The sequence below is a fragment of the Aotus nancymaae genome, unplaced genomic scaffold (assembly GCF_030222135.1).
Source record: "Aotus nancymaae isolate 86718 unplaced genomic scaffold, 86718_ANA_hifiasm-v0.15.2.pri h1tg000014l, whole genome shotgun sequence".
Lineage (NCBI taxonomy): Eukaryota > Metazoa > Chordata > Mammalia > Primates > Aotidae > Aotus > Aotus nancymaae.
This window is the reverse complement of record NW_026988425.1, coordinates 112677168-112703457: the sequence shown is the minus strand read 5'-3', so window position 1 is coordinate 112703457 and position 26290 is coordinate 112677168. Positions and strand designations below refer to the sequence as shown.

Sequence of the window (26290 nt, the reverse complement as noted above, 5' to 3'; positions counted from 1 at the left end):
CAAGCCAGAAAATCCAGACCAAGATGATAGATCTTTCAGAATGACCCCTGCGTCTTTCCCAGGTGTTATTCTGGGTCCCCCTACCTCCTACAAGGCCCTCTAGCAAGTCTAGAGTCCTCAGCCCCTTCCAGGGCGCTCAACAGAGCAGCCTCTCCAGCTTGTTTCCTGTTTATTTTTTATTTTTTTGAGACGGAGTTTCGCTCTTGTTACCCAGGCTGGAGTGCAATGGCACGATCTCGGCTCACCGCAACCTCCGCCTCCTGGGTTCAGGCAATTCTCCTGCCTCAGCCTCTTGAGTAGCTGGGATTACAGGCACGCATCACCATGCCCAGCTAATTTTTTTTGTATTAGTAGAGACAGGGTTTCACCGTGCTGACCAGGATGGTCTCGATCTCTTGACCTCGTGATCCACCCGCCTCGGCCTCCCAAAGTGCTGGGATTACAGGCTTGAGCCACCGTGCCCAGCTATTTTTTTAAATAAGCTTTTTATTTAAAAAGACATTTAGATGTACAGAAAAATAGTGAAGAGAGCACAGAGTATATAGTACTCAATTTTTCCCATTACTAACCTCGTACGTTAGTATGGTATATTTGTCACAGTGACAGAACCTGTATGAATATATTATTATTAAATAAAGTCCATAGTTTATTCGGGTTTCCTCTAATGCCTCTTTTCTGTCCCAGAATCTCACCCAGAACCCCACATTCGTAAGTCCTGAAGTCTCCTTAGCCTTGTCTTGGCTGTGGCCATTTCTCAGACTTTCCTAGTTTTTGATGACCTTGACAGTTTCGAAGAGTCTAGCCAGGGATTTATAGTTGGTTCCTCAATTGGGATTCTTCTGCTTTTCTCATGATCAGACTGAGGTTGGGGTAGGAAGACAGGTAAAGTGTCATTCTCATCCCCGGATCCAGGGCACACAGTATCATCATGACTTAGCACTGTCCATGATGACCTTGATCTCACTGGGCGGAGGGAGTGTTTGTCAGGCCTCTCTACCATACAGTTACTTTTTTTTTTTTTTTCCTTTCAGAGTCTCTCTCTATCGCCCAGGCTGGAGTGCAGTGGAGTGATCTCCGCTTACTGCAAGCTCTGCCCGCCAGGGTCAAGCAATTCCCCTGTCTCAGTCTCCTGAGTAGCTGAGACTACAGGCACGTGCCACCATGCCTGGCTAATTTTTGTATTTTTGGTAGCGATGGGGTTTCACTATGTTGGCCAGGCTGGTCTCAAACTGACCTCAAGAGATCCATCCACCTCAGCCTCCCAAAGTGCTGGGGTTACAGGCGTGCGCCACCATGCCTGGCTGCCGTACAGTTACTCTTTAAGTGCTGGGGTTACAGGCGTGCGCCACCATGCCTGGCTGCCGTACAGTTACTCTTTAAGTGCTGGGGTTACAGGCGTGCGCCACCATGCCTGGCTGCCGTACAGTTACTCTTTAAGTGCTGGGGTTATAGGCGTGCGCCACCGTGCCTGGCTGCCTTACAGTTACTCTTTGTCCCTACTTTTATCCCGTACTCTTTGGAAGGAAGTAACTACACAGCCCACACTCGAGTGGGGAGTTCCGCTCCACTTCAGGGCAGAGGACCTGTATCAGTTACTGGGAGTGCAAGTGTGTGAGAGAGCTGACTCTTCCTCCCCGACCCACTTACTTGTTTGCTTATTTATGTAGTCGTTTCTTTAGATCAGGATGGACTCAAGGATGTTTCTCAGATTTTGGGCTATGGCTTGTTTCCTTTTGTCTGTCTCCTCCGGGAACCTTGCCCTCTTCCTTCCTCCCTTTACTATCTTGGGACAATGCCACCCTGGTCATTCAGGTTCCTCTGCTCCAAGGGAAATGGCATGAGTCCACACTTTGTTTTTTATAGCTGTGTGTTTAGCTGTATTGAAAGTTAGACTAGGCCAGGCGCGGTGGCTCACACCTGTAATCCTAGCACTTTGAGAGGCCAAGGCAGGCAGATCACAAGGTCAAGAGATTGAGACCATCCTGGCCAACATGGTGGAACCCCGTCTCTACTAAAAATACAAAAATTAGCTGGGCGTGCTGATGCACACCTGTAGTCCCAGCCGCTCTGGAGGCTGAGGCAAGAGAGTCACTTGAACCTGGGAGACAGAGGTTGCAGTGAACTGAGATAGCACCACTGCACTCCAGCCTGGCAAGAGAGCAAGACTCCATCTGAAAAAAAAAGAAAAAGAAAGTTAGACTAAGTTGGGCAGTTTTCATTTATTTATTTATCTTTATTTCCTTAAGTTTTGGGGGAACAGGTGGCATTTGGTTACATAACTTCTTTAGTGGTGATATGTGAGATTTTGGTGCACTGTCACCCAGGCAGTATGCACTGAACCCGATTTGTAGTCTTTCATCCTTCACCCGCTTCTCACCCGTTCCCCTCGAGTCCCCAGAGTCCATTGTATCATTCTTATGCCTTTGTGACCTCATTGCTTAGCCTCCACTTATGAACAGTGTTTGGTTATCCTCTCCCGAGTTACTTCTCTTAGAATAATGGTCTCCAATCCCATCTAGGTTGCTGCAAATGCCATTAATTCATGTCTCCAATCCCATCCAGGTTGCTGCAAATGCCATTAATTCAATATATATGTTATATATATATATATGATGGAATACTGCTTAGCCATAAAAAGAAATGAATATATATTACATATATATGTATAAATACATATACATATATATAAATACATATACATATATATAAATACATATACATATATATGTATAAAAGAAATGAATATATATTACATATATATATATATATGATGGAATACTGCTCAGCCATAAAAAGAAATGAATATATATTACATATATATATTACGTATATATAATATATATGTATAAATACATATACATATATAATATATATGTATAAAAGAAATGAACATATATTACATATATAACATATATATGGAATATATATATGAGATAGAATACTGCTCAGCCATAAAAAGAAATGAATTAATATATATATATGGAATATATATGATGGAATATATATATATATATATATATATATGAGATGAATCAATGAGTGGTTAGTTTCTTTATCCACTCATTGATTGATGGGAACTGATGGGAATTTGGGCTGGTTCCACGTTTCTGCATTGCAAATTGTTGGGCACTTATTAAATAACCACACTACTTTTATATAGAAGTCTGTGCTGTGTTTCTGTGTGCATGTCCTTCTATTCTTGTTCCCATCGCCTACCGTATTTTATTGATGCAAAGAGCCAGGTGTTTTTTGTTTTTGTTTTAATTTTGGCATCCTGAAATCAGATGAATCTCACAGTCAGCTACATCTTAGGCTTTGTCATAGTTGAGCTTTTACTGTCTTGCTGGTTCCTACAAAAATGCTTGATATTTCATCTCTGGGACTTAGACTTGATGAAATCCATCACGTCTGTCCTGGGTTACCCACTCTTTCAGCATGGAAAACACTCTGACCTGTTTATCTTGTTTCACAGAATCCAGACCAGACTCTTGAGGGCATTAGGGCTATATTTGTGCTGCTATAAATGTGATAAAAAATAAATCCTGTGGCCGGGTGTGGTGGCTCACGCCTGTAATCCCAGCACGTTGGGATGCCAAGGCAGGCAGATCACGATTATATATCTTGCAACACACACAGCCTAATGCCAGAGAAAAGGGGACAAATAAGTGGGGCCCTGGAAATCAGGCAGGTTACTTAGGGCAGCAGAATGTCTAATTTGGACTGGGATTCAAAAGACAAATCTTAGTTCTTTTTCATTCTAAACAGTTTTTTTGGGGAAGAAACATAAAAAAGGGAAGGCTACTGGTCAAACCTTTTCATCTCCACCGTCATATCCACTCCTGTGGTACAACTCTTGAAAACGTCAGCATTACATTAGGAATGCCACACCTAGGATTCCAAAATCCAGCACGCCTGCCTAGGCCTGCAGGCTGTGAGCTAGTTTGAGATGCCATTGATCAGGTCCCTGGACGCTACACTGACATCTGTAATCACAGATGATTACCCCACACCTCAGAACAGCCTTGGGGCCAGCCTTGGAAACTGCCTCTCCCAGTTTCGGGTTCCACTCTGGGCCCCAGTGCTTCTACGCTGCACCTTCACTCAGCAGGGAAGCATGTGTGCTCCTGTGTTTCCTCTCTTGCAGACATTTGCAAAACTATCTAGACAGGGGCTAATGAACCAAAAAGATCTCTGGAGGTGAAATTTCAGGCACTGGATCCCCTAGAGATGGGGAAATGGTTGGAGAGCTACAAGATGCATTTTGGGCAGCAGCCCTCAGCCAACAGCCAGCTGGGCTCACCCTATCTTTTGCCCAATTGTAAGATTATTCCTGACCTTTACCTCCCTGGGTAGCTGTGTTTCAGAGCTCACAATGTGGAGTCAGAAAGTCACATAGCAATTAGATATTAAGCATTCAGTGAACCATGGTCAATAAATAAAGAAGACATAATACATCCAAACCTTCATGCTCCTAATAACAGTGCTTCTAAAATACATGCAACAAAAACGAATAGAACTGCAAGGAGAATAGATAAATTCACAGTTATACTCAATCATTTCAATACCCCTCTCAATAATGGACAGAATAAAAAGACGGAAAAGGATACGGTAGACTTGAATGACACTACCAACCTACCAGACATCACTGACATTCACGGAACCCTCCACCCAACACAGAACACAAACTCCTAAGTGCATATGGAGCATTTGCCAAGTTAGACTATACCCTGGGCCATAAAACAGGTCTGAATAAATGCAAAAGGATTCAAGTCACACAAAGTATGTTTTCTGGTCACAATGGATTTTAATTAGAAATCAATAACAGACATCTGGAAATTTCCTAAATATTTGAAAACCAAACATGATACTTCTAAATAAGCCATGGTTTGAAGGAGACATAAAATGGAAATTAGCATTTGAAATGCATGAAAGTTAAAACAACATATGACATATTGTGGCATGCTGCTAAAGCAGAACTTAGAGGGAAATTTATAGCAGTAAACAATATTATAAAAGACAAAAGTTATCAAATCAGTGACCTTGATTTCTATTTTAAGAAATTAAAGAAGAACAAATTAAACTCAAACTAAGGAGAAGAAAGTTAATAGTAAAGATTAAAGCAGAAATCAATGAAGTAGCAGAAATATAATAAAAATTAAACCAAAAACCAAAAGTTCGTATTTTGAGAAAATTAATAAAATTGATAAACTTTGATTGATCAAGAAAAAAAAATAAAAGGAGAGAAAGAAACCATTCCTATTAATTTTTAAATTTATTTACCATGGCCTGGCCTCCAGGCCTGGTTCTATACTCAAACTACTCTTACCAAAGTCACTACAGACCAGACCTCTTTTTTTTTTTTTTTTTTTTTTGCCATTTTACTTGACCATTCTGGGGTCCTAATAATCCTTATGGTGGATACAGTATTGTTGTGCCCATTATACAGGTGAGGAGCATGAGGCCCAAGTTGACCAGGTCCTCCTTCTTTCTTTTCTTCTTAACTTGAAAGGTTGCTGTGATCATTCAGTGAAATATAATAATCTGTAAAAATTTATTTTATTTTATTTATCTTTTTTTTTTTTTTTTTTTTTTTTGGAGACAGAGTTTCGCTGTTGTTACCCAGACTGGAGCGCAGTGGCGTGATCTCGGCTCACCGCAACCTCCACCTCCTGGGTTCAAGCAATTCTCCTGCCTCAGCCTCCTGAGCAGCTGGGATTACAGGTGTGCGCCACCATGCCCAGCTAATTTTTGTATTTTTAGTAGAGACGGGGTTTCACCATGTTGACCAGGATGGTCTCGATCTCTTGACCTCGTGATCCACCCGCCTTGGCCTCCCAAAGTGCTGGGATTATAGGCGTGAGCCACCGCGCCCGGCAAAAATTTATTTTTATTTTTATTTCTTATTGCCCTCCTGCCGCCTGTGCTCGGCTGCCAACCCAGCCTTGGGAGGGCTGTAAAAACTTTTGTTGTTGTTGTTTGTTTGGAGATGGAGCCTCACTCTGTAGCCCAGGCTGGAATGCAGTAGCGCGATCTCGGCTCACTCAAACCTCTGACTCCCAGGTCCCGATTCAAGCAATTCTCCTGCCTCAGCCGTCTGAGTAGCTGGGATTACAGGCACACGCCCACCATGCCCAGCTAATTTTTGTATTTTTAGTAGAGACAGGATTTCACCATGCTTGCCAGGCTGGTCTTGAACTCCTCACCTCATGATCCGCCCACTGCAGCCTCCCTAGGTGCTGGGATTACAGGCATGAACCACCACACCTGGCCAAAAATTTATTATTTTTACAAAAATTTTCATATATTTACTAATGTGTCCAAGATGCAGCAAATCAACATAATCTACTCATGAGTTTCCCTTACCAAGACCATTCCCTCTTCCAACCAACTGGCCATGCTCAGGCCTCAGCCACCAGAAAATTCTGGAGTTGCCACTGCCCCTCCTTGCCTCTTTTCTTCCTAGAAACACATCTATGTGTTGACTGTTCTGGGTTGCAATATAGCATTTATATGGGAATAATTGTCATCCAAAATGACTTCTCTTCAGGACACCTCAAATCCTGAGACATTTGCAGCAAACCAGCAGCTCAAATACTGTTATGCTTCAGATCGTATTGCCGTGATCTGAGAAAATGACTTAGCCTGTGAATCCATAGAACTCTAGAAGGCTTTCAGATATGGAAAAGAGTAGGCTTAGTTAAAATCCCAACTTAATTATTATCCCTGGGGAATGTTAGCCTGGGTTAAAGGACTTGAATTTAGTCTTCCTTCAGAGCAAACTTTTAGTCAGGTTAAAAAATGTTGGTGGGGGAGGGTGATGGTGAAAGCTGTAACTTTTTTTTAAAATTGTGATAAAATATATATAACATTGATAGATAACATTAAATTTGCCATTTGAACCCTTTTAAGTGTATAAGTGGCATTAAGTACATTTACATTGTTGTACAACTATCATTACTCTCACATCTAGAACTTTTCATCGTCCCACACTAATACTCTGTATTCATTAACAATAACCCTCCATGCCTTCCTTGCCCCAACATCTGGTAATCATTATTATATTTTCTTTCTCTAAGAATTTGACTATTCTAGGTATTTCATATAAGTGGAATCACACAACATTTGTCTTTTTTTTTCAGTCTGACTTATCTCACCGTGTATCTTTTCTTTTCAATTTTTCTTAACACATAATAATTGTACATATTTATTTATTTGAGACGGAGTCTTCGCTCTGTCACCCAGACTGGAGTCCAGTGGTGTGATCTTGGCTCACTGCAACCTCCACCTCCCAGGTTCAAGCGATTCTCCTGCCTCCACCTCCTGAGTAGCTGGAATTACAGGCACATGCCACCATCCCCGGCTAATTTTTTGTATTTTTAGTAGAGATGGGGTTTCACTGTGTTGGCCAGGCTGGACTCGAATGCCTGACCTCATAATCCACCTGCCTCGGCCTCCCAAAGTACTGGGATTACAGGCTTGAGCCACCATGCCAAACCCCTTATTAATTTTTTAGAATAGTTGAGTAGAATTGCTATCAGTTCATTAAATGTTTGGTAGAATTCAGCAGTGAAGCCATCAGGTTCTGGGCTTTTCTTTGATGGGAGACTTTTTATTACTGATTCAAGCTGTTACTCATTACCGGTCTGTTTAGGTTTTTTATTTCTTCATGGTTCAATCTTGGTAGGTTGTATGTGTCCAGAAATTTATTTGTTCTTCTTCTTTTTTTTTTTTTTTTTTTTTTTGAGACACGGTCTTGCTCTGTCACCCAGGCTGGAGTGCAGTGGCATGATGTCAAGCACTCCTCCTACCTCAGCCTCCTGAGTAGTTAGGATTACAGGCATGCACCACATGCCAAGCTAATTTTTGTATTATTATTATTATTATTATTTTTTTTTAGTACAGACAGGGTTTTGCCATGTTGTCCTGGTCTTGAACTCTTAGGTTCAAGATATCTGCCCACCTTGGCATCCCAAAGTGCTAGGATTATGCTAGGATTATAGGCATGAGCCACTTTGCCCAGCCCATTTCTTCTATGCTTTCCAACTTGTTGATTTATAGTTGTTCATTATATGTCTGATGATCCTTTGTATTTCTGTGGTATCGATTGTAATGTCTCTTTTTTCATCTCAAATTTTATGTGTTTGGGTCTTCTCTTTTTTTTCTTAGTCTAGCTAAAGGTTTGTTGATTCTATTTATCTGTTCAAAAAAACCACCTATTCATTTCAGCAATCTTTTGTATTGCTTTCTTAGTTTCAATTTTTATTTCTGCTCTGATCTTTATTATTTCTTTCCTTCTACTAACATGTGGTTTGGTTCGTTAGTGGCAGTTCCTTTAGGTACATCATTAGGCAGGTTATTAGAAGTCTTTCTCTCTTTTTGATGAAAGCATTTATTGCTATAAACTTCTTTCTTAGAATTATTTTTGCTGACTCCCATAAGTTTTGATATATTGTGTTTCCATTGCCATTTGTCTCAAGAAGTTTTTTAAACTTTCTTTTTAATTTCTTCATTGGCTCATTCATTGTCCAGAAGCATGCTGTTTAATTTCCATGAATATGTGCAGTTTCCAGCATTCCTTCTGTTATTGATTTCTAGTTTTAGTCCATTGTGGTCAGAAAAGATACTTGGTATAATTTTAATTTTTCAAAATTTGTTACTTGTTTTGCAACCTAACATATGGACTATTCTGAAGAATGATCCATGTGCTGTTGAGGAATAGTGTGTATTCTGCAGCTGTTGGATGAAGTGTTTTGTAAACGTCTGTTCTTTCCATTTGGTCTGGAGTGCAGTTTAACTCTAATGTTTCTTTATTGATTTTCTGTCTGGATGATTTGTCCGTTGCTGAAAGTGGAGTTCTTTTTCATTCTTTTGGAGTTCTTTTTTCATTCATTTGATTAAAATCAAAGTTTCCTGCTATTACTGTTTGCAGTAAATCTCTCCCTTTAGGTCTATTAATATTTGTTTTATATATTCAGGTGCTCTGGTGTCGGGTGCATATACATTTATAATAGCTATATCCTCTTGCTTTTTTGATCCTTTTATCATTATATGATGTTCTTCTGTGTCCTTTTCTTCACCATTCTTGACTTAAAGTCTATTTTGGCTGATGTAAGTACAGTTACTCCTCTTTCTTGGTTTCTGTTTGCATGGAATTTCTTTTGTCATCCCTTCATTTTTAGTCTGTGCATATCTTTTTAGGTAAAGTGAGTCTCTTGTAGACAAGCTTTGTGGACAACATATAGTTGAATCTTGCCAGACACTTGAAAAATATTCAGTTTTGGGGAGGTCTATTGCTAGGGCTTTGTAGATAACATGTAGTTGGATCTCGTTTTTATTTTTTTTCAAAATCCATTCAGCGGCACTGCACCTTTTAATTGGATAATTTAATCCATTACATTCAAGGTTATTATTGATAGGCAAGTGTTTACTACTGCCATTTTGACACTTACTTTTTGGTTGCTTTGTGAATCCTTTCTTCCTCTTACTGTCTTTATTTGTGGTTAAGTGATTTTCTTTAGTAGAATGTTTTTATTCCATGCTATTTATTTATTCAATTTATTTTTTGAATGTTGCTCTTGTTGCTCTGGCTGGAGTGCAATGGCATTATCTCAGTTCACTGCAACCTCCACCTTGCAGGTTCAAATGAGGCGTCCCAAGTAACTGGGATTACTGGTTAAGTTTTGTGTTTTTAGAAGAGACAGGGTTTCGCCATGTTGGTCAGGCTGTTGTCTAACTCCTGACCTCAAGTGATCTACCTGCCTCAGCCTCCCAAAGTGCTGGGATTACAGGCGTGAGCCACCATTCATGTCCCATGCTATTTATTTTTCATGTATCTCTAATAGGTTTTTGTTTTGTGGTTACCATAAGGCTTACAAAAAATTTGATAGTTATAATGGTTTTTTTTTTGAAATGGAGTCTCGCTCTGGAGTACAGTGGTGCGATCTCGGCTCACTGCAACCTCCATCTCCTGGGTTCAAGTGATTCTCCTGTCTCAGCCTCCCAAGTAGCTGGGATTATAGGTGCCTGTCACCACACCTGGCTAATTTTTTGTATTTTTAGTAGAGACAGGGTTTCACCATCTTGGCCAGGATGGTCTCAATCTCTTGACCTCATGATCCACCGCCTTGGCCTCCCAAAGTGCTGGGATTACAGGTGTGCACCATTGCGCCTGGCTATAATGGTTATTTTTAAATGATAAATGAAAATTGATTGCAAAGAAAAGTATTAAAAACAAACTCCACAATTTAATACCACCCTCCACCCACATTTTGACTTTTTAGTTTTTCAGTTTACATCTTTTTATGTTGCCTATCTCTTAACCAACTGTAGTAATTATTGTTTTTTATAATTTTGTCTTTTAGTCTTCATACTTAAGATATACATGATTTACTTAAGACAATTACAATATTAGAGTATTTTGAATTTGTTTTCTTATTTGTGCCAGTGAGTTTAATACCTTCAGAAGTTTTCTTGTTACATGTTAGCATCTGTTTCTTTCAAGTTGAAGAACTCTCCTTAGAATTTTAAGACAGGTCTGGCATTGATTTCCTCAGCTTTTGTCTGGGAAAGTATTTCTCCTTCATGTTTGAAGGATATCTTTGCTGGGTACAGTATTGTTGGTGATGGGTTTTTTCCTTCACACTTTGGGGTGTTTTATTTTGTTTGAGACAGAGTCTAGCTCTGTCACCCAGGCTGAAATGCAGTGGTGCTATCTCGGCTCACTGAAACTTCTGTCTCCTAGGTTCAAGTGATTCTCCTGCCTCAGCCTCCCAAGTAGCTGGGATTACAGGCATGTGCCACTATACCTGGCTAAGTTTTATATTTTTGGTAGAAATGGGGTTTCACCATGTTGGCCAGGCTGGTCTCAAACTCCTGGCCTCAAGTGAGGAGGCCTCAGCCTCAGCCTCCCAAAATGCTGGGATTACAAGCATGAGCCACCATGCCTGGCACCTTCACACTTTGAGTATAAAATACCACTCCATTCTGAACTACAGAGTTTTTGCTGAGAAATCTTCTGAAAGCCATATCATGGCCCTATTGAACATGATACCTTTCTTTTCTCTTGCTGCCTTGAGTATTCTTTCTTTGTATTTGATATTTGCTGGTTGTATTATGATGTGCCTTGGGAAATTATTCTTTTAGTTGAATTTGATTGGTGATCTCTAGCTTCCTGTACCTGGATGCTGTTGTTTTTCTCCAGATTTGGGAAATCTTCAGCCATGTTTTTTTTTTTTTTTTTAAGTATTCTTTCCAGGCCTTTTCTCTCTTATCTCCTTTAGGAATTCCAATTATGTGGAGGTTAGTTCTCTTGATGGTGTCTCGTAATTGTCGTTGGCCTTCTTTGCTCTTTTTTATTCTTGTTTTTTTCTTCTTCTCTGATTGGGTAACTTCATATGTTCTATTTTCAAGCACTCTGAATCTTTTTTCTGCTTGACCAAGTGTACTGTTGAAACTTTCTAATAAGTTTTTTAGTTCACTTACTACATTCTTTATTTCTAGGATTAAAACATTATTTATTTGTCAAATTTCTCACTTTGTTCCTGGATTGTTTTCCAAATTTTATTTAGTGTTTTATTCATAGGTTTTTGTGATTCCTTGAACTTCTTTAAGAGAATTATTCTGAACTCTCTGTCAGACACTTCACAAATACTCAGTTTTGGGGAGGTCAATTGCTAGGGCTTTGTTGGTTTCTTTTGGTGGTGTCATATTTCCCTGAGTTTTTACAATCCTTGTATCTTTACATTAATGCCTGTGAACTTGAGAAGACAGTCACTTCTTATAATTTTTGCATGTGTTCTTTGATGTTAGACCTATTCTTGTTAATATCAGAACTTAAACACTGGACTGTTGTTTCTTCCTCTTCTGGTGAGGACTTATAGTAAGTGCCAGAACTAAAATACTGCACTAGAACTTGTTGCTCTGGGGAAGACAAGCAGGCATAGGAACTGCATCCCAGGTTTAGGTTGTTTCAAGGCCAGGGGAAGCATCCCCGTGAACACCCAGGCTTTGTGGAAAAATCTAGCTAGAGATTCAGACCTTCCCACCAATTTTGTTCTTTGTGATGCTGTGTTGCCAACCAGGCTCTTTAATGTGGTGTCCTTGATGATTTGAGTCCTGCATAGCCACCAAGATTGACATTCTAGTTGCTGTGGTCAGTGCCCACTCTTTGTCCCCAATGCACCCCAAGTGGTTCAGCCTTCCTGGCACTCCCAGTGGTTCCCACACTGGAGTAGAATCATGAAGATTCTCAGACTGGTGGGAAGATTGAATGTTCACCACCAATTCCCTCCTCTCACCTCAGCAACCATAGGTCTAGGGAAATGCTCTGTGAGTGATACTATCCTGGGTTGGGGAGGGATACTACAGTCTGAAATGACTGCCTCTTACTGGTTGCAGCTTCTCTTGACTCTGCAGGACCAGAGGGTTTCTCTGCTTCTACTTTTTGTTCTGGTTTATGTAGGGTGGCATTCTTGTCTTTAAAAAGTTTCTAGAGGTATTTTTGTGGGAGAAGTGGTGCCAGCAGATCTTCTCTTTTGTCATCTCGTTGATGTCACGCTCTATAAATATTTATTTTTCCCACATTTTCCACTGAACTTGGGTAACTTCCCTACTCCATGGCAATGTTCTCTGTATCTGTCCCTTCCTCTCTCTCCTCTGTCCTGGTCACCAGTTTGTCTTCAGTACCTAGCATGGGCCTAGCACATGGTAGAGGCAAAATTAATATTTGTTGAAGGAATATCATTGTTTAAAAAAGTTTAGGCCAGGTGCGGCAGCTCACACCTGTAATCCCAGCACTTTGGGAGGCTTAGTCGAGTGGATCATGAGGTCAGGAGTTTGAGACCATCCTGGCCAACATAGTGAAACCCCGTCTCTACTAAAAATACAAAAATTGACCGGGCGCGGTGGCTCAAGCCTGTAATCCCAGCACTTTGGGAGGCCGAGGCGGGTGGATCACGAGGTCAAGAGATCGAGACCATCCTGGTCAACATGGTGAAACCCCGTCTCTACTAATACAAAAAATTAGCTGGGCACGGTGGTGCGTGCCTGTAGTCCCAGCTACTCAGGAGGCTGAGGCAGGAGAATTGCCTGAACCCAGGAGGCGGAGGTTGCGGTGAGCCGAGATCGCGCCATTGCACTCCAGGCTGGGTAACAAGAGTGAAACTCCGCCTCAAAAAAAAAAAAAAAAAAAAAAAAAATACAAAAATTAGCCGGGCATGGTGGTGCATGCCTGTAATCCCAGCTACTCAGGAGGCTGAGGCAGGGAATTGCTTGAATCCAGGAGGCGGAGGTTGCAGTGAGCCAAGATCGTGCTACTGCACTCCAGGTTGGGCAACAGTGAGACTTCACCTAAGAAAAAAAAAAGTTGATATTTCTGAGGAAGCGAAAACATGCATCTTACTTTTAACAATATGTGTTGTTCTTTATTCCAAGTACAAAAACCCTCTAAACACCAAAAAGAAACATTAAAAAAATCAGATTGTAATTCACCACCTAAAAAGAACTCTGAATATGGTGCACTTCCTCACAATCTTTATTATAATGCTCTGTGTCAGTTATCTGTGGCTGCAAATTAAGCCAATCTGAAACTTAGCAGTATCAAAAAACCACCATTCTTTCTCCTGGCTCTGCAGGTTCACTGGGCTCAGCAGTGCAGTTCTTCTGCTTATCTTTCTTGCTGGGCTCAGCAGGGTAGTTCTTCTGCTTATCTTTCTTGAGGCTTTAATGTGGTTGCAGTGAGATCGAGGCAGAGGTGGAGTCATAGGAGCTTGACTCAGGTGTGAGGACAGCAGGGCCTTTGTCCCTTGCCCTGTGATCTCTCCTTGAGGCCTCCACAGCAGGGTAGCCAAATGCAGAAGCTGCCAGGCCTTCTTACACTTAGGCCCCAAACTGGCTGAATTCTGTTGGCTAAAGTGAGTCATCAGCCAGCCCTTTCTTACACAGCCCTTTCCTGCAGACCCTTCTAACCTTCATCCTTCAGGCCTTTTACAATATTTCCTACATCACTGCCTCTTTGAGGATCCTCAGTCATTTCCAAAGTGGGGCTTTCAAGGTAATCCACTGGGGTATAGGAAAAAATATAGTATTAGGATTTTCATTTCTGTGCTTTTAAAATCGTGATTAAAAAACACATAACATAAAATTTACAACAACCATTTTAAAGTATATAGTTCAGTAGTGTTAAGTGTGTTCACATTGTTAGGCAACAGATCTCTAGAACCTTTTATCTTGCAAAACCAAGACTGTACCCATTGGATAATGCCGCCCCATTTCCTCCTCTTTCCAGCCCCTGGTAACTACTATTGTACTTTCTGTTTCTACGAATTTGACTATTTTAGATACCTCATGTAAGTGGAGCCATACAGTGTATATATTTTTGTGACTGGCTTATTTCATTTAGTATCATATCCTCAAGGTTCATCCACATTGTGGCATGTGACAGGATTTCCTTCTTTTTCTTATTATTTATTTTTTCGAGATGGAGTGTCGCTCTGTTGCCCAAGCTGGAGTGCAGTGGTGTGATCTTGGCTCACTGTAACCTCCCCTTTCGGGGTTCAAGCAATTCTCCTGCCTCAGCCTCCCAAGTAGCTGGGATTACAGGCACATGACACCATGCCCAGCTAATTTTTGTAATTTTAGTAGAGATGGGCTTTCGCCACGTTGGCCAGGCTGGTCTCAAACTCCTGACCTCAAGTGATCCACCTCCCTTGACCTCCCTAAGTGCTGGGATTACAGGTGTGAGCCACTGCGCTCTGCCGGTTCCTTCTTTTTAAAAACTGAATAATGTTTTATTGCATGTATTCACCACATTGTCTGTATCAATTTATCTGTTGATAGACACTTGGGTTCTTTCCACCTCTTGGCTATTGTGAATAATGTTGAAGTGAACAAGGTGTGCCAATATCTCTCTGAGATCCTGATTTCAGTTCTTTTGAGTATATACCCAGAAGTGGAGTTGCTGGATCAGAACTTCTGGGTTTAATTTTTTGAGGAGCCGCCATACTGTTTTCCACAATGGCGGCTCCATGACATTTCTACGAACAGTGCACAAGGACTCTGATTTCTCCACATCCTCACCAACACTTGTTCTTTTCTGGCTTTTGATAGTGGGCATCCTAATGGGTGTGAATTTCTGTAGTGTTAGTCTATAAAAAATAAGAAGTTACCCTTCGCCAGCATGTCATAGCTGGACTGACACTGACACTATACCTTGCGTTGTTTGTCCTTAGGTCCCCAGAAGGGCATGGCTTCCTGAGGGAAGAGGAGCTTTGCACCCTTGGGGAAAGGGATGCTGTGGTGATAGACAGGTCCTCCCTCTTTGATTCACTTCTAATGTATTGCAAAGTGTTTCAGCCCAGCTAATGGGTTTCAGGGTTATATTATCCTGTTTTAATTAAACTAATCCTCAGATTATGACCAAGGAATCTTCACAAAAATGATACGCAAAAAAAAAAAAAAAAAAAAAAAACCCAGATAGAAGAAAACATTAAGAATGCAAATCTGAGCAAACCATGAGAAAACAGCTGAGTGGCACTTCTCCTACCCCTCATAGGAGCTCTTTATCAGCCCATTTCAATATAAAAACAATGGCAAGCTGAGAAGTTGGCCAAAAAGGAAGGACTAAGAAAACCACTAAAAATATATATTTACATCCATTTATTAACAAGAAGCTGACTTGAAGTGCGTATTGTGCCTTGAGACATCAAGACATGAGCTAATGGCAGTGTGCATGTATGCACACACACTTACGCATGCTAGAATTTATTTTATATTTTCTTTTTAAAAATTTATTTATTTTTTTGAGATGAAGTCTTGCTCTGTCACCAGGCTGGAGTGCAGTGGCACAATCTCGGCTCACTGCAAACTCTGCCCCCCGAGTTCAAGCAATTCTCCTGCCTCAACTTCCCAAGAAGCTGGCACTACAGGCGCATGCCAACACACCCAGCTAGTTTTTGTATTTTTAGTAGAGACGGGGTATCACCATCTTGGCCAGAATGGTCTCCATCCCTTGATGTTGCGATCTGCCTGCCTTGGCCTCCCAAAGTGTTGGTATTACGGGCATGAGCCACTGCACCTGGCCAATTTTTTTTGATTAATAGGGCATGTGATCAAAAATATCTGGAGACAACCACTCCAGAAAGAGGATTGGGAATTATGGCATTGCTGTTTCTCCTTCCTGGATTTTTCAGGGAAGATGACCTGCAATTTAGAAGAATGACCTGAAGGGTACCAGGAGTGGTCTGGGACAAGTATCGTATCTGGAGGATGGAACTTGGCATTGCTAAGGAAGAGAGTGATCTTTAACCAGCATTCCAGGACTCCTCTGGGGCCCAGGCAGGGGCCTCGAACCTCCTATCTGCAATCTTTGGACAAGCCAGATAGCCTGGCTTGGCCATCATCTGTCTGAGGAAGCGTTCTCCTGAGTGCCCTGAAATGCCAGGAAAGTGATCAGGAAAAACTGAGGCACAAATTGAAAAGCACCTTGATGAAAAGCACAGCTCCTGGTGGCAGGAAAGGGCTGAGCCTTTTGGAGATGGTGTTACGTTCCTGACTTGACTTTTACCAACAGTGAAATGCACAGCTCTGAGCTGTAACGCTGCTTGTTTTCTTCCTTGCAAACTGTTGGCTGTTTGGGCAGGAGGGTGCTGCCTGACTCTGGGGCTTCACAGCCCTTCACCTCCCTGTTCTCTCTCTCTCTGTCTCTGAATCTCTCTCTCTCAGTCCATGTGTGTGTGTGTGTGTGTGTGTGTGTGTGTGTATCTCACCTAAACCTATAGGTTTTCCTGCCCCAGACACGGCAGTGTCTTCCCAGAAGCCTATGTGCTCTAGACATACAGTAGCCAAGTGTCCAGCCCCCTTGGGCACTTCAAACTCAGCAGGACCCAAATCACTGCCATGATATCACCAGCCCAGCTCTACCTCCTCCTATATCCCTTTAGGAGACAGCTCTGGCTCATTAGCTCCTTGAGTAATTTTTTTTTTTTTTGGAGATGGAGTCTCGCTCTCGCCCAGGCTGGGGTACAGTGGGGTGATCTTGGCTTACTGCAACCTCCGCCTCCCGGGTTCAAGCGATTCTCCTGCCTCAGACTCCCAAGTAGCTGGGACTACAGGTGCCCACCACCACGCCTGGCTAATTTTTTGTATTTTTAGTAGAGATGGGGTTTCACCATGCTAGCTAGGATGGTCTCGATCTCCTGACCTCTTGATCTGCCTGCCTGGACCTCCCAAAGTGCTGGGATTACAGGCGTAAGCCTCCGCCCTGGCCAAGTATAACCTTTCTATGGCCACCTATTTTCCTATGAATAAAGTTCACACCGAGTCAGGCACTCAGTCTGGCTTCCACAGACCACTGCAGTTCCTGTTCCCAGCCATCCCTGGTGCATAGTGCTCCCTGGCATACCATGGTGGAGGTGGTGGCTTCCTTGTCAAAATACCTGGGGATGCTGTTAGAGTCCAGGGGTGCAAAATGTCCTGTCCTGAGGCAGGCAAGACACAGGGAGGAAGCCTTCAGCCTTGCAAGGAGCACCAGGTCACGCCACGTTCCCCAAAGGCCTCAGGTTTTGATGGTCTCTTCTGCCCTTGCAGTTTCTTCTGCCTGCCATGCCCTTCCCCAGCGTCTCCATCTGGCTCACTCCCACCTGTCCAGAGACCTCACCTGCATCCCCCTCAGCCAACACAGCTGTCAGATGCGCCTCTCTTGCGCCCCCTCCTGGACAGGTGCCTCTGTGCATTTGCATCTCGGGTGGGAACCGTGGCTCTCTTCTTGGCCCCTTGCCACTTTGTGAGCTCCTTGAGGGCAAAGTCCAGGCCAAGGAAGACCCCTGGAAGTGGACCCCAAGGGTTGAGTTTTCAGGGACTCCTGGTGCCCCCCATCAACTGAGGCAAGTCCACCTGCCGCTTTCTGCAGGAGCTCTCCAAGCTGGGCCTGGGGAATGACACGGAGGTGCAGCTGCAGACTCTGGAGCTGCCTGTAGATTACAGGGAGGCTAAGTGGAGTGTCACCGGGATCTGGGAAGATGATCAACCACAAGTCAATGATGGCTGGAGGCAGCAGGGCCAGGGATGGCGAAGTGGTAGAGCTGGAGCCTGGCCTCATGGGCCCAGTTCTAGGGTTGATGGCTGACCTGCACCCCATCCCCAGGCCCCACCAGTCATGCGAGGTCACAGCTGATTGTGTAAAAATCAATCTGGGACTGTTTGTAAAAGTTAAAGCCAAAATATGGAGTAGGTCTTAGTAGGAAACCTGGAGAGGCCAGGTGTGGAGGCTCACGCCTGTAATCCTAGCACTTTGGGAGGCCAAGGCGGGTGGATCACCAGGTCAGGAGTTCAAGACCAGCCTGACCAACATGGTGAAACCCCATCGCTACTAAAAATATAAAAATGAGCCAGCGTGGTGGTGTATGCCTGTAATCCTAGCTACTCAGGAGGCTGAGGCAGGAGAATCCCTTCATCCAGGAGGCAGAGGTTGCAGTGAGAGCAGTGAGCCGAGATTGTGCCACTGCACTCCAGCCTTGGTGACAGAGCGAGACTCTGTCTCAAAAAAAAAAAAAAATCTGGAGAGAAAGTAGGAGGAAATGAAATGGAAGTATTATGCCCAGCCAGGACCCAAAAATAGTTTCCACCTAAGGAAGAAGCCCTTGGGTTGGGCCCCACCCATGCCCATGAGCGGCAGGTAGGTTGTGAAGGTGAACATGAGGCAAGGACCTCTGTGCTCAGGGAACAATCAGGAGGGTGGCCAACCTGGGGGAGGCCCATCCTCATAGTACCCAGCCCATTTTATCTAGATATAATTACTGTACAAAAAAACTGGGCCGGGTGCAGTCATTCATGCTTGTAATCCCAGCATTTTGGGAGGCCGAGGCAGGTGGATCACCTGAGGTCAGGAGTTTGAGACCAGCATGACCATTATGGTAAAACCCCGTCTCTACTAAAAATACAAAAACATTAGCCGGGCATGGTGGCGGGCACCTGTAATTCCAGCTATTTAGGAGGCTGAGGCAGGAGAATCACTTGAACCCGGCAGGTGGAGGTTGCAGTGAGCTGAGATCATACCACTGCACTCCAGCCTGGGCAACAGAGTAAGACTCCGTCTCAAAAACAAAACAAAACAACAAAAAAAAACACCAGTACAACCCCCCCCACACACACACCAAAAAAAACTCCCCAAACAAGGACCAGATGATGTGGTTAATAAAACATACAACATCAAGCCATTCAGACAGTGCTCCAGATGTCTTGATAAAATACTTGGGCAGCTATTTTTCAAAAAGGAAAAATAATCATTTTGAATAAATTCTAACAAGATTTCACTGGACTCCTACTAACTTCCTTTATTAAAGTTTCATTTAAAAATTATGCAGGAGGCAGGCATGGTGGCTCACGCCTGTAATCCCAGCACTTTGGGAGGCTGAGGCAGGCAGATCACTTGAGGTCAGGAGTTGGAGACCAGCCTGGCCAATATGGTGAAACACTGTCCCTACTAAAAATACAAAAATTAGCTGGGTGTGGTGGTGCATGCCTATAATCCCAGCTACTTGGGAGGCTGAGGCAGGAGAATTGCTTGAACTCGGGAAGTTAAGGTTGCAGTGAGCCAAGTTCTCCCGATTGTACTCCAGCCTGGGTGACAGAGCTAGACTCTGTCTCACAAAAATAAAAATAAATAAACAAAATTAAATACAATAAGAAGATGCAGGATTCCACCAAAACACAAAGCGCCTCCTGTGGTAGCCTCACCGCTCACCAGCTTGCCTGTCCTCCCTCCAGCCCTCCCCGCACAAAAAGAGAATACATTACTCTGTAAGAATGGTTTGAAATAAAAAGTAATTTAATGTAGATGCAGCATGAGTTTTTATTCAGCTAAAAGAATCCAGCTGTTTTTCATTTTAGCCATATTAATTAGGAGACGCTGGTGGGGGACCGTGGGGTTTCCGGTGGATTTGGGGTTTGAGATGTTTCGCATGGAGCCGCGCGCTCTCCAGGAGTAGTCCTTCTGCACATCTGGTGAGCAGGGTGGGCCTCATTCTCCTGGGGTCTCTCTGCTGTTGCCTGTTCACACAGCTCGCCGTGCACATGGGCACGGACACCTCTGCCAAGGAGATCATTCTGGAACTGTCTAGCAAGAACCGAGGCTACTGGGACACTGACATCTGGGGCTTCTGGCCCGAGGGCAGCGTGTGCCTAGCTGGCGGCCCAGATGTTCTGGAGTCAGGGGTCTGCATGAAGGCGGTCTGCAAACGCGGAGCTGTGGAGGATGTTGAGGTCATCTTTTCCCCAGATGTACGCTCTGTGGGTGGTAGGACTCTGAGCAGGTAGGAGAGAAGCAGTGGCCTTCAGCGTCTCCCGACCTCCAAGAAGCCATCCTGGGCCGTCCAGCTGGCCACTTGGCCGTCCGGTGCCATCCCTAGATTCCCTGTCTTTGCTGTGTGCAGGTCAGCACAGTTGCTTGCACCTTGCCTGTGGTCTCATTTGTGAGACCTCCCTGTGGACACGTGGTCTTTCGTGTGTTGATCTAGGAGTAGACATAGGCAGGCAGACTTCCAGAGCCACTAACATTTCCTGAATGTTTTCTCATTTTGATTTCTGGGGTGACCGAAGTTGTGAGTGAACTATGCTGATGCAGCCCCAGATAAAGATGGATTTACCTTTGCTTCTCCAGACTCTGATTCCCAGTGGGTGGTTTCCGCATCCCCTAAGGAATGAATAAGTCACTCAATGAAGACATGAAGGAGAGGGATTCATGGCCGGGTGCGGTGGCTCACACCTGTTATCCCAGCACTTCGGGAGGCCAAGGCGGGTGGGTCATGAGGTCAGGGGATCGAGGCCATCCTGGCCAACATGGTGAAACCCCGTCTCTACTAAAATACGAAAAAAAATTGCTGGGCATGGTGGTGCGCGTCTGTAGTCCCAGCTACTTGGGAGGCTGAGGCAGGGAAATCACTTGAACCCAGGAGGCAGAGGTAGCAGTGAGCTGAGATTGCACCACTGCACTCCAGCCTGGCGACAGAGCAAGACTCCATCTCAGAAAAAAAAAAAAAAAAGATAGGGATTCACTGGAATTCAGCTGTTGTGGGCTGGTTGGTGGAATATATGACCCCTTTCTGTCTTGGCCACTTGCTGGTCATGAGGCCAAGAGCCAGGCTCTCCCCAGCTCATCCCCGGCACCATGTTCTTTCTGAGGTGAAACAACACAACCTAAGTCTCCCTTGGATGGCGTCCTCCCTTCTCTGCTTTGTGGGTGTTGCATTGCCCCTTCTGCTTATGTTTCACTGAGGTTAGAGGCTGGTCCAGGAATTGATGCGGCATTTCCTGTGGTTGCAGATTCGTCTGTGATTATACCTATTACCTCTCTGCATCATGGAAAGGACTGCGCGGCACTCATTAACGTCGCTGCACTGTCACGCAGGCTCCCAGCCAGTCTGCTGGGAAGAGCCTTGCAAGTCATCATCCAGGAAATGCTGGAGGAGTGTAGGAAAACCCAGGCGCAAAGCCTGGTTCAAAGAAAACTCAACCATGGTCGTTCCAGCTAAAGGGAACTGACCGGAGGATTGCTCCTTTATAGAACATTAAATGTTTCAATCCTGTGTCTACTGTTCAACTGTGCATTGAGAAACTTTTTTCAAAAATTGTTTGTCAGACAAAGGGGTAAAAACTCCGAATCAGCCCAACAAAATCATGAAGGGTTATTTTATTGTCGGGAGAAAGAACACTCTGGAAGGTGGACGTTTCACAAGGGATAAACTAGCTTCAGTTATGGTTTTCATGACAATAAAATGAAATACGAGGCAGGGTGTGGTGGCTCACGCCTGTAATCTGGGAGGCTGAGGTGGGCAGATCACGAGGTCAAGAGGTCGAGACTATCCTGGCCAACATGGTGAAACCCCGTTTGTACTAAAAATACAAAAATTAATTGAGCATGGTGGTGCACACCTGTAGTCCCAGCTACTTGGGAGGCTGAGGCAGGAGAATCACTTGAACCTGGGAGGTGGAGGTTGCAGTGAGCCCAGATCGTGCCACTGTACCCCAGCCTGGAGACAGAGTGAGACTCCACCTCAACAAAAAAAAAAAAAAAAAAAAAAAAGAGTCATCTGTTTTCTTCCAAAAATCTACACAATGGGTCTGTCTGATCCTGCGCAGACTCTGGGGCCACAGATCTGTTTTGCAGAGCCTATGGAAGCACAGACACAGCCACTGCTCCAGGGGCCGCATTCCTGGCCTCCCAGCTTGTGTAACCTGGTCCTGGTTCCCTCAGAGCCACTGAGGCTCTACTGTTTGGTTTCTCTGTCTCCGTGTTTCCCCCTTCTACCACTTACTCATTTTAATAATGTTTGAGTGTACAGTTCAGTAGTATTCAGTACATGTACTTGTCGTATAATCATCACCACCGTCCGTCTCCAGAACTTTCTCCTCATCTCAAACTGAAACTCTGTACCTGTGAACTCCCTATTCCTTCTTCCTCCCAGCCCCTGGCACCCACCATCCCACCTGCACCCCTGTGAATCTGACTCTTGGTACCTCTTATGAGGGAATCAGGCAGCACTGGTCCTTTTGCATCTGGCGTATTTTACTCAGCGTCACGTCCTCCAGGTTCATCTGCGTTGTAGCATGGGGCAGGACTGCGTTCTGTTTAAGGCTGAATAACATTCCAGCATATGTATCTAGCACATTTTGTTTATTCATTCATCTGTGGATGAACGCTCAGGTTGCTTGCCTCTTTTGGTTGTTGCAAATCATGCTGCTACAAACACTGGTGTGCAAACACGAGTTCAAGTCCTTGCTTTCAGGTAAATACCCAGAGGTGAATTCCTGGATTCAACGCTAATTCTCAATTTTTTAAGGAACTGCCATTTTGTTTTGCAAAGCAGCTGCACCATTTTATATCCACACTGGCAGTATGTGGTCGTAAAGCACAGGTTAATAGCTGGGCTTAGTCGCTCCATGGAATCTCAGCCAGGTGCGGTGGCTCATGCCTATAATCCCGGCACTTTGGGAGGCCAAGGCGGGCAGATCACGAGGTCAGGAGTTCGAGACCAGCTTGGCCAATATGGTGAAACCCTGTTTCTACTAAAAAAAAAAAAATACAAAAATTAACCGGATGTGGTGATGTGTGCCTGTAGTCCCAGCTACTCGGGAGGCTGAGGCAGAAGAAATGCTTCAACCCAGTAGGTGGAGGTTGCAGTGAGCTAAGATTGTGCCACTGCACTGCAGCCTGGGTGACAGAGCAAGACTCTTGTCTCAAGAAAGAAAAAACAAAAGACAAAACAGAATCTCCTTTCTGTTTCGTCTTTTGTTTTGCTTTTATGACATGGCACTGGGTCCCAAGCCGAGCTTCTCCCTGCAGGAGCCTATGTTCAGTGTTTCCTAGGGCAGATTTCCATTGGGAGCTCCATTGGTAACATTGCCCTTTTTTTTTTTTTTTTTTTTTTTCTTAGGAAGTGAGTGAAGACAGCTAAGCTCTGGGAAATTTCTTGTTATGTTGGTGTGCTTACAACTACCATTTTTCACTCGACTACATTAAAAAAATTCACTTAGCGTTCAGATTCATTCACTGTTAAGAAAAGCATTTGCAACTTCATAACAAAGGAACCACGCCAGGTGCGGTGGCTCACGCCTGTAATCCCGGCACTTTATGGGGGCCAAGGTGGGCTGATCACCTGAGGCCAGGAGTTCGAGACCAGCCTGGCCAACATGGTGAAAACCTGTCTCTACTAAAATTACCAAAAAATCAGCTGGGTGTGGTGGCAGGCACCTATAATCCCAGCTACTTAGGAGGCCGAGGCAGGGGAATCACTTGAACCCAGGAGGTGAAGGTTGCAGTGAGCCGAGACTGCAGCATTGCACTCCAGCCTGGGCAACAAGAGCAAAACCCTGTCTCAAAACAAACCAAAAAACCAAAGGAACCAGTCAAGGTTGCCAGCACACTTTTTACATTTGGAGTAGCCTTTAGAGGACTCTCTTTGCAAGTACACCTGGATCATTTGCTAGAAAACCAATCAAAGCCCAAAGGTTGGCGGGGAGGGGGAGGTGGTGCTGGGTGGTGTGCACAGATCTGGCTGCGTGTTGGGAATTTGATCTGCCTGTGCTGTGGACAATTCTGTCCCAAGACACTGGCAAGCAAGAGGCCTCCAGGACTGGGCTCCAGTGTTATGTTTCAGACTGCTTGGCAGCATGCCATAACATTTTTAAAATTTTTAGATATTATCCAGTTGGGAGGCCCAGAGCTCCCCCTTCAAGAACATCCCCATAATTTCCCTCTCTGGCCTCTGAAGTTCTCCGCGGAGAACCCTGGAAGGCTCCTTCACATCCTGGGCTGTGTACGTTGCCCAGCATCTCTTGTCAGTGTGCACAGAGCCTGCTTAGTTCTGGCAGTGCTGAAGGCAGTTTGAGAACCACAGCAGAAAAGGCTGAGCCCTGGATTGGTTTTTTTTTTTTTTTAGACGTAGTCTTGCTCTGTCACCAGCCTAGAGTGCAGTGGTGCGATCTCGGCTCACTGCAACCTCTGCCTCCCAGGTTCAAGTGATTCTCTTGCCTCAGCCTCCTGAGTAGCTGGGACTACAGGCACACACTACCACACCTGGCTAATTTTTTGTATTTTAGTAGAGATGGGGTTTCACCATGTTGGCCAGGATGGTCTCGGTCTCCTGACTTTGTGATCCACCTGCCTTGGCCTCCCAAAGTGCTGGGATTAAGGGCATGAGCCACCATGACCAGCCTGGGTTGGTCATATAATAGCTGGCTGGGGATCGGGGGTGTCTTGGGCATGCCTGTATGTTCATCTATGAGAGTAATTAATTAAAATCCTTCCTTTGAAGGGTGATTGTGGACATCTTGTGAGAGAGTGGATGTGAAAAGTCCTTCAGTGACTTTAAGTCACACATCTGAGTATGGAAATAGCTCTTGAGGGCTTGCAGTCTTAAGAAATAGCATGGAGGGGGAAAGGTTCTAACACTTCTAAAGACCCAGCACCTTCATCCTAAGACATTGCTGCTCCTCCTGGCTGGGCAGGTCAAGTGCAGACGGCACTGTGGCAACCCGGAAGTGCAGCATCAACCTGCTCAGGAAAGCGGGAGGCCATGTTGGGCTTTCCAGCCTCAGCATTGAGACCTCCTTGTCATCAGTCATCTAATGAAGATCCCCTCAGTCCCAGGCACTTGGTGACAACAGTGAGCAATAACCTAAAAGCAATGCCCAGCTTGAGAGTCCCCTCTTTTTTGAGACAGAGTCTCACTCCGCTGCCCAGGCTGGAGTACAGTGGTGTGATCTCGACTCACTGCAACCTCCACCACCTGGGTTCAAGTGATTCTCCTGCCTCAGCCTCCTGAGTAGCTGGGATTACAGGCACCCGCCACCATGCCCAGCTAATTTTTTGTATTTTTAGTAGATGGTTTTACCACGTTGGCCGGGCTGGTCTCTGAACCCGAGTGATCCACCCGCCTCGGCCTCCCAGAGTGCTGGGATCATAGGCATGAGCCACTGCTCCCAGCCGAGAATCCCCTTCCATAAAGGCCTTTTGCTTTTAGGTGCCAACACTTCTGAGGCTCGATAGGTTTGCGTTAACCGTGGCCTTTGGTTTACTTCTCCTGCCTACACATTGCTATGTGGCTCTTCTTCTTCTGGCCAGATTTTGCTATTGGAGCATAATTTCCAGTGACAAAGTTGAGAGAAATGACAAGCTTCTCCTCCTGATGTGTCTATGAAGCCTTGGTCTGATTCTGGAACATTTACACCTTGCCATAGCCATATCCCCTGACAAAAATAATGATGTTTACATTGTAGGGTCCCTGGGGGCAGGCAGAGATCACTAAGCAGCAGCTAGAAAGTAACTTAAGACTTGGAGCTCCTCTCGTGAGCCACAGCCCACTGGGTTCTCGCCAGCACCCGCTGGAGGCAAGCATGTCAGCTGTGAAAGACCAAAAAGCACATGGGAAATGAGAAGAAATGAAGTCCTCCACCCTGGAGTCATGCGGATCAAACTCGCCTTGGCCTGACTGTTGTCAGTGGAAAATATAGGGAAAAAAAATCCACAAATCAGAAGTGCAGTACAGACTTCCGTAATTTATATATTCAAATTTCTGTCCAGATAATTGAATGGAGTGAGAAACAGAAAAGCTTCCCTGTCATCCTCACCAGCAATTTGCATGCTCAGAAAGTTCAGCTGTCAGATAAGAGGCAATGCTTTCGTGGAGAATGCTTCCAGGCGACATGTGTGAACACATGTGCCCCACGTAGCTCAGATTTCCTGCCACCAGTGTAGTGATGCTTCCAGGAGGGGGGAGAACAAAACCAGAGACAGAAA

General features: G+C 44.4%; 1 protein-coding gene across 1 annotated transcript in view; it reads left to right on the top strand.

Annotated features, from left to right (window-relative positions):
* The window catches only part of PGPEP1L (pyroglutamyl-peptidase I like), a 40329-nt gene extending 18795 nt beyond the window's left edge, over positions 1–21534 (top strand). The window contains 6 exon segments of the mRNA XM_064375816.1: positions 17906–18028; positions 20056–20274; positions 20788–20795; positions 21316–21339; positions 21341–21461; positions 21463–21534. Coding sequence (XP_064231886.1) covers positions 17906–18028; positions 20056–20274; positions 20788–20795; positions 21316–21339; positions 21341–21461; positions 21463–21534 — 567 coding nt within the window.
* The last annotated feature ends 4756 nt before the right edge of the window (positions 21535–26290 follow it).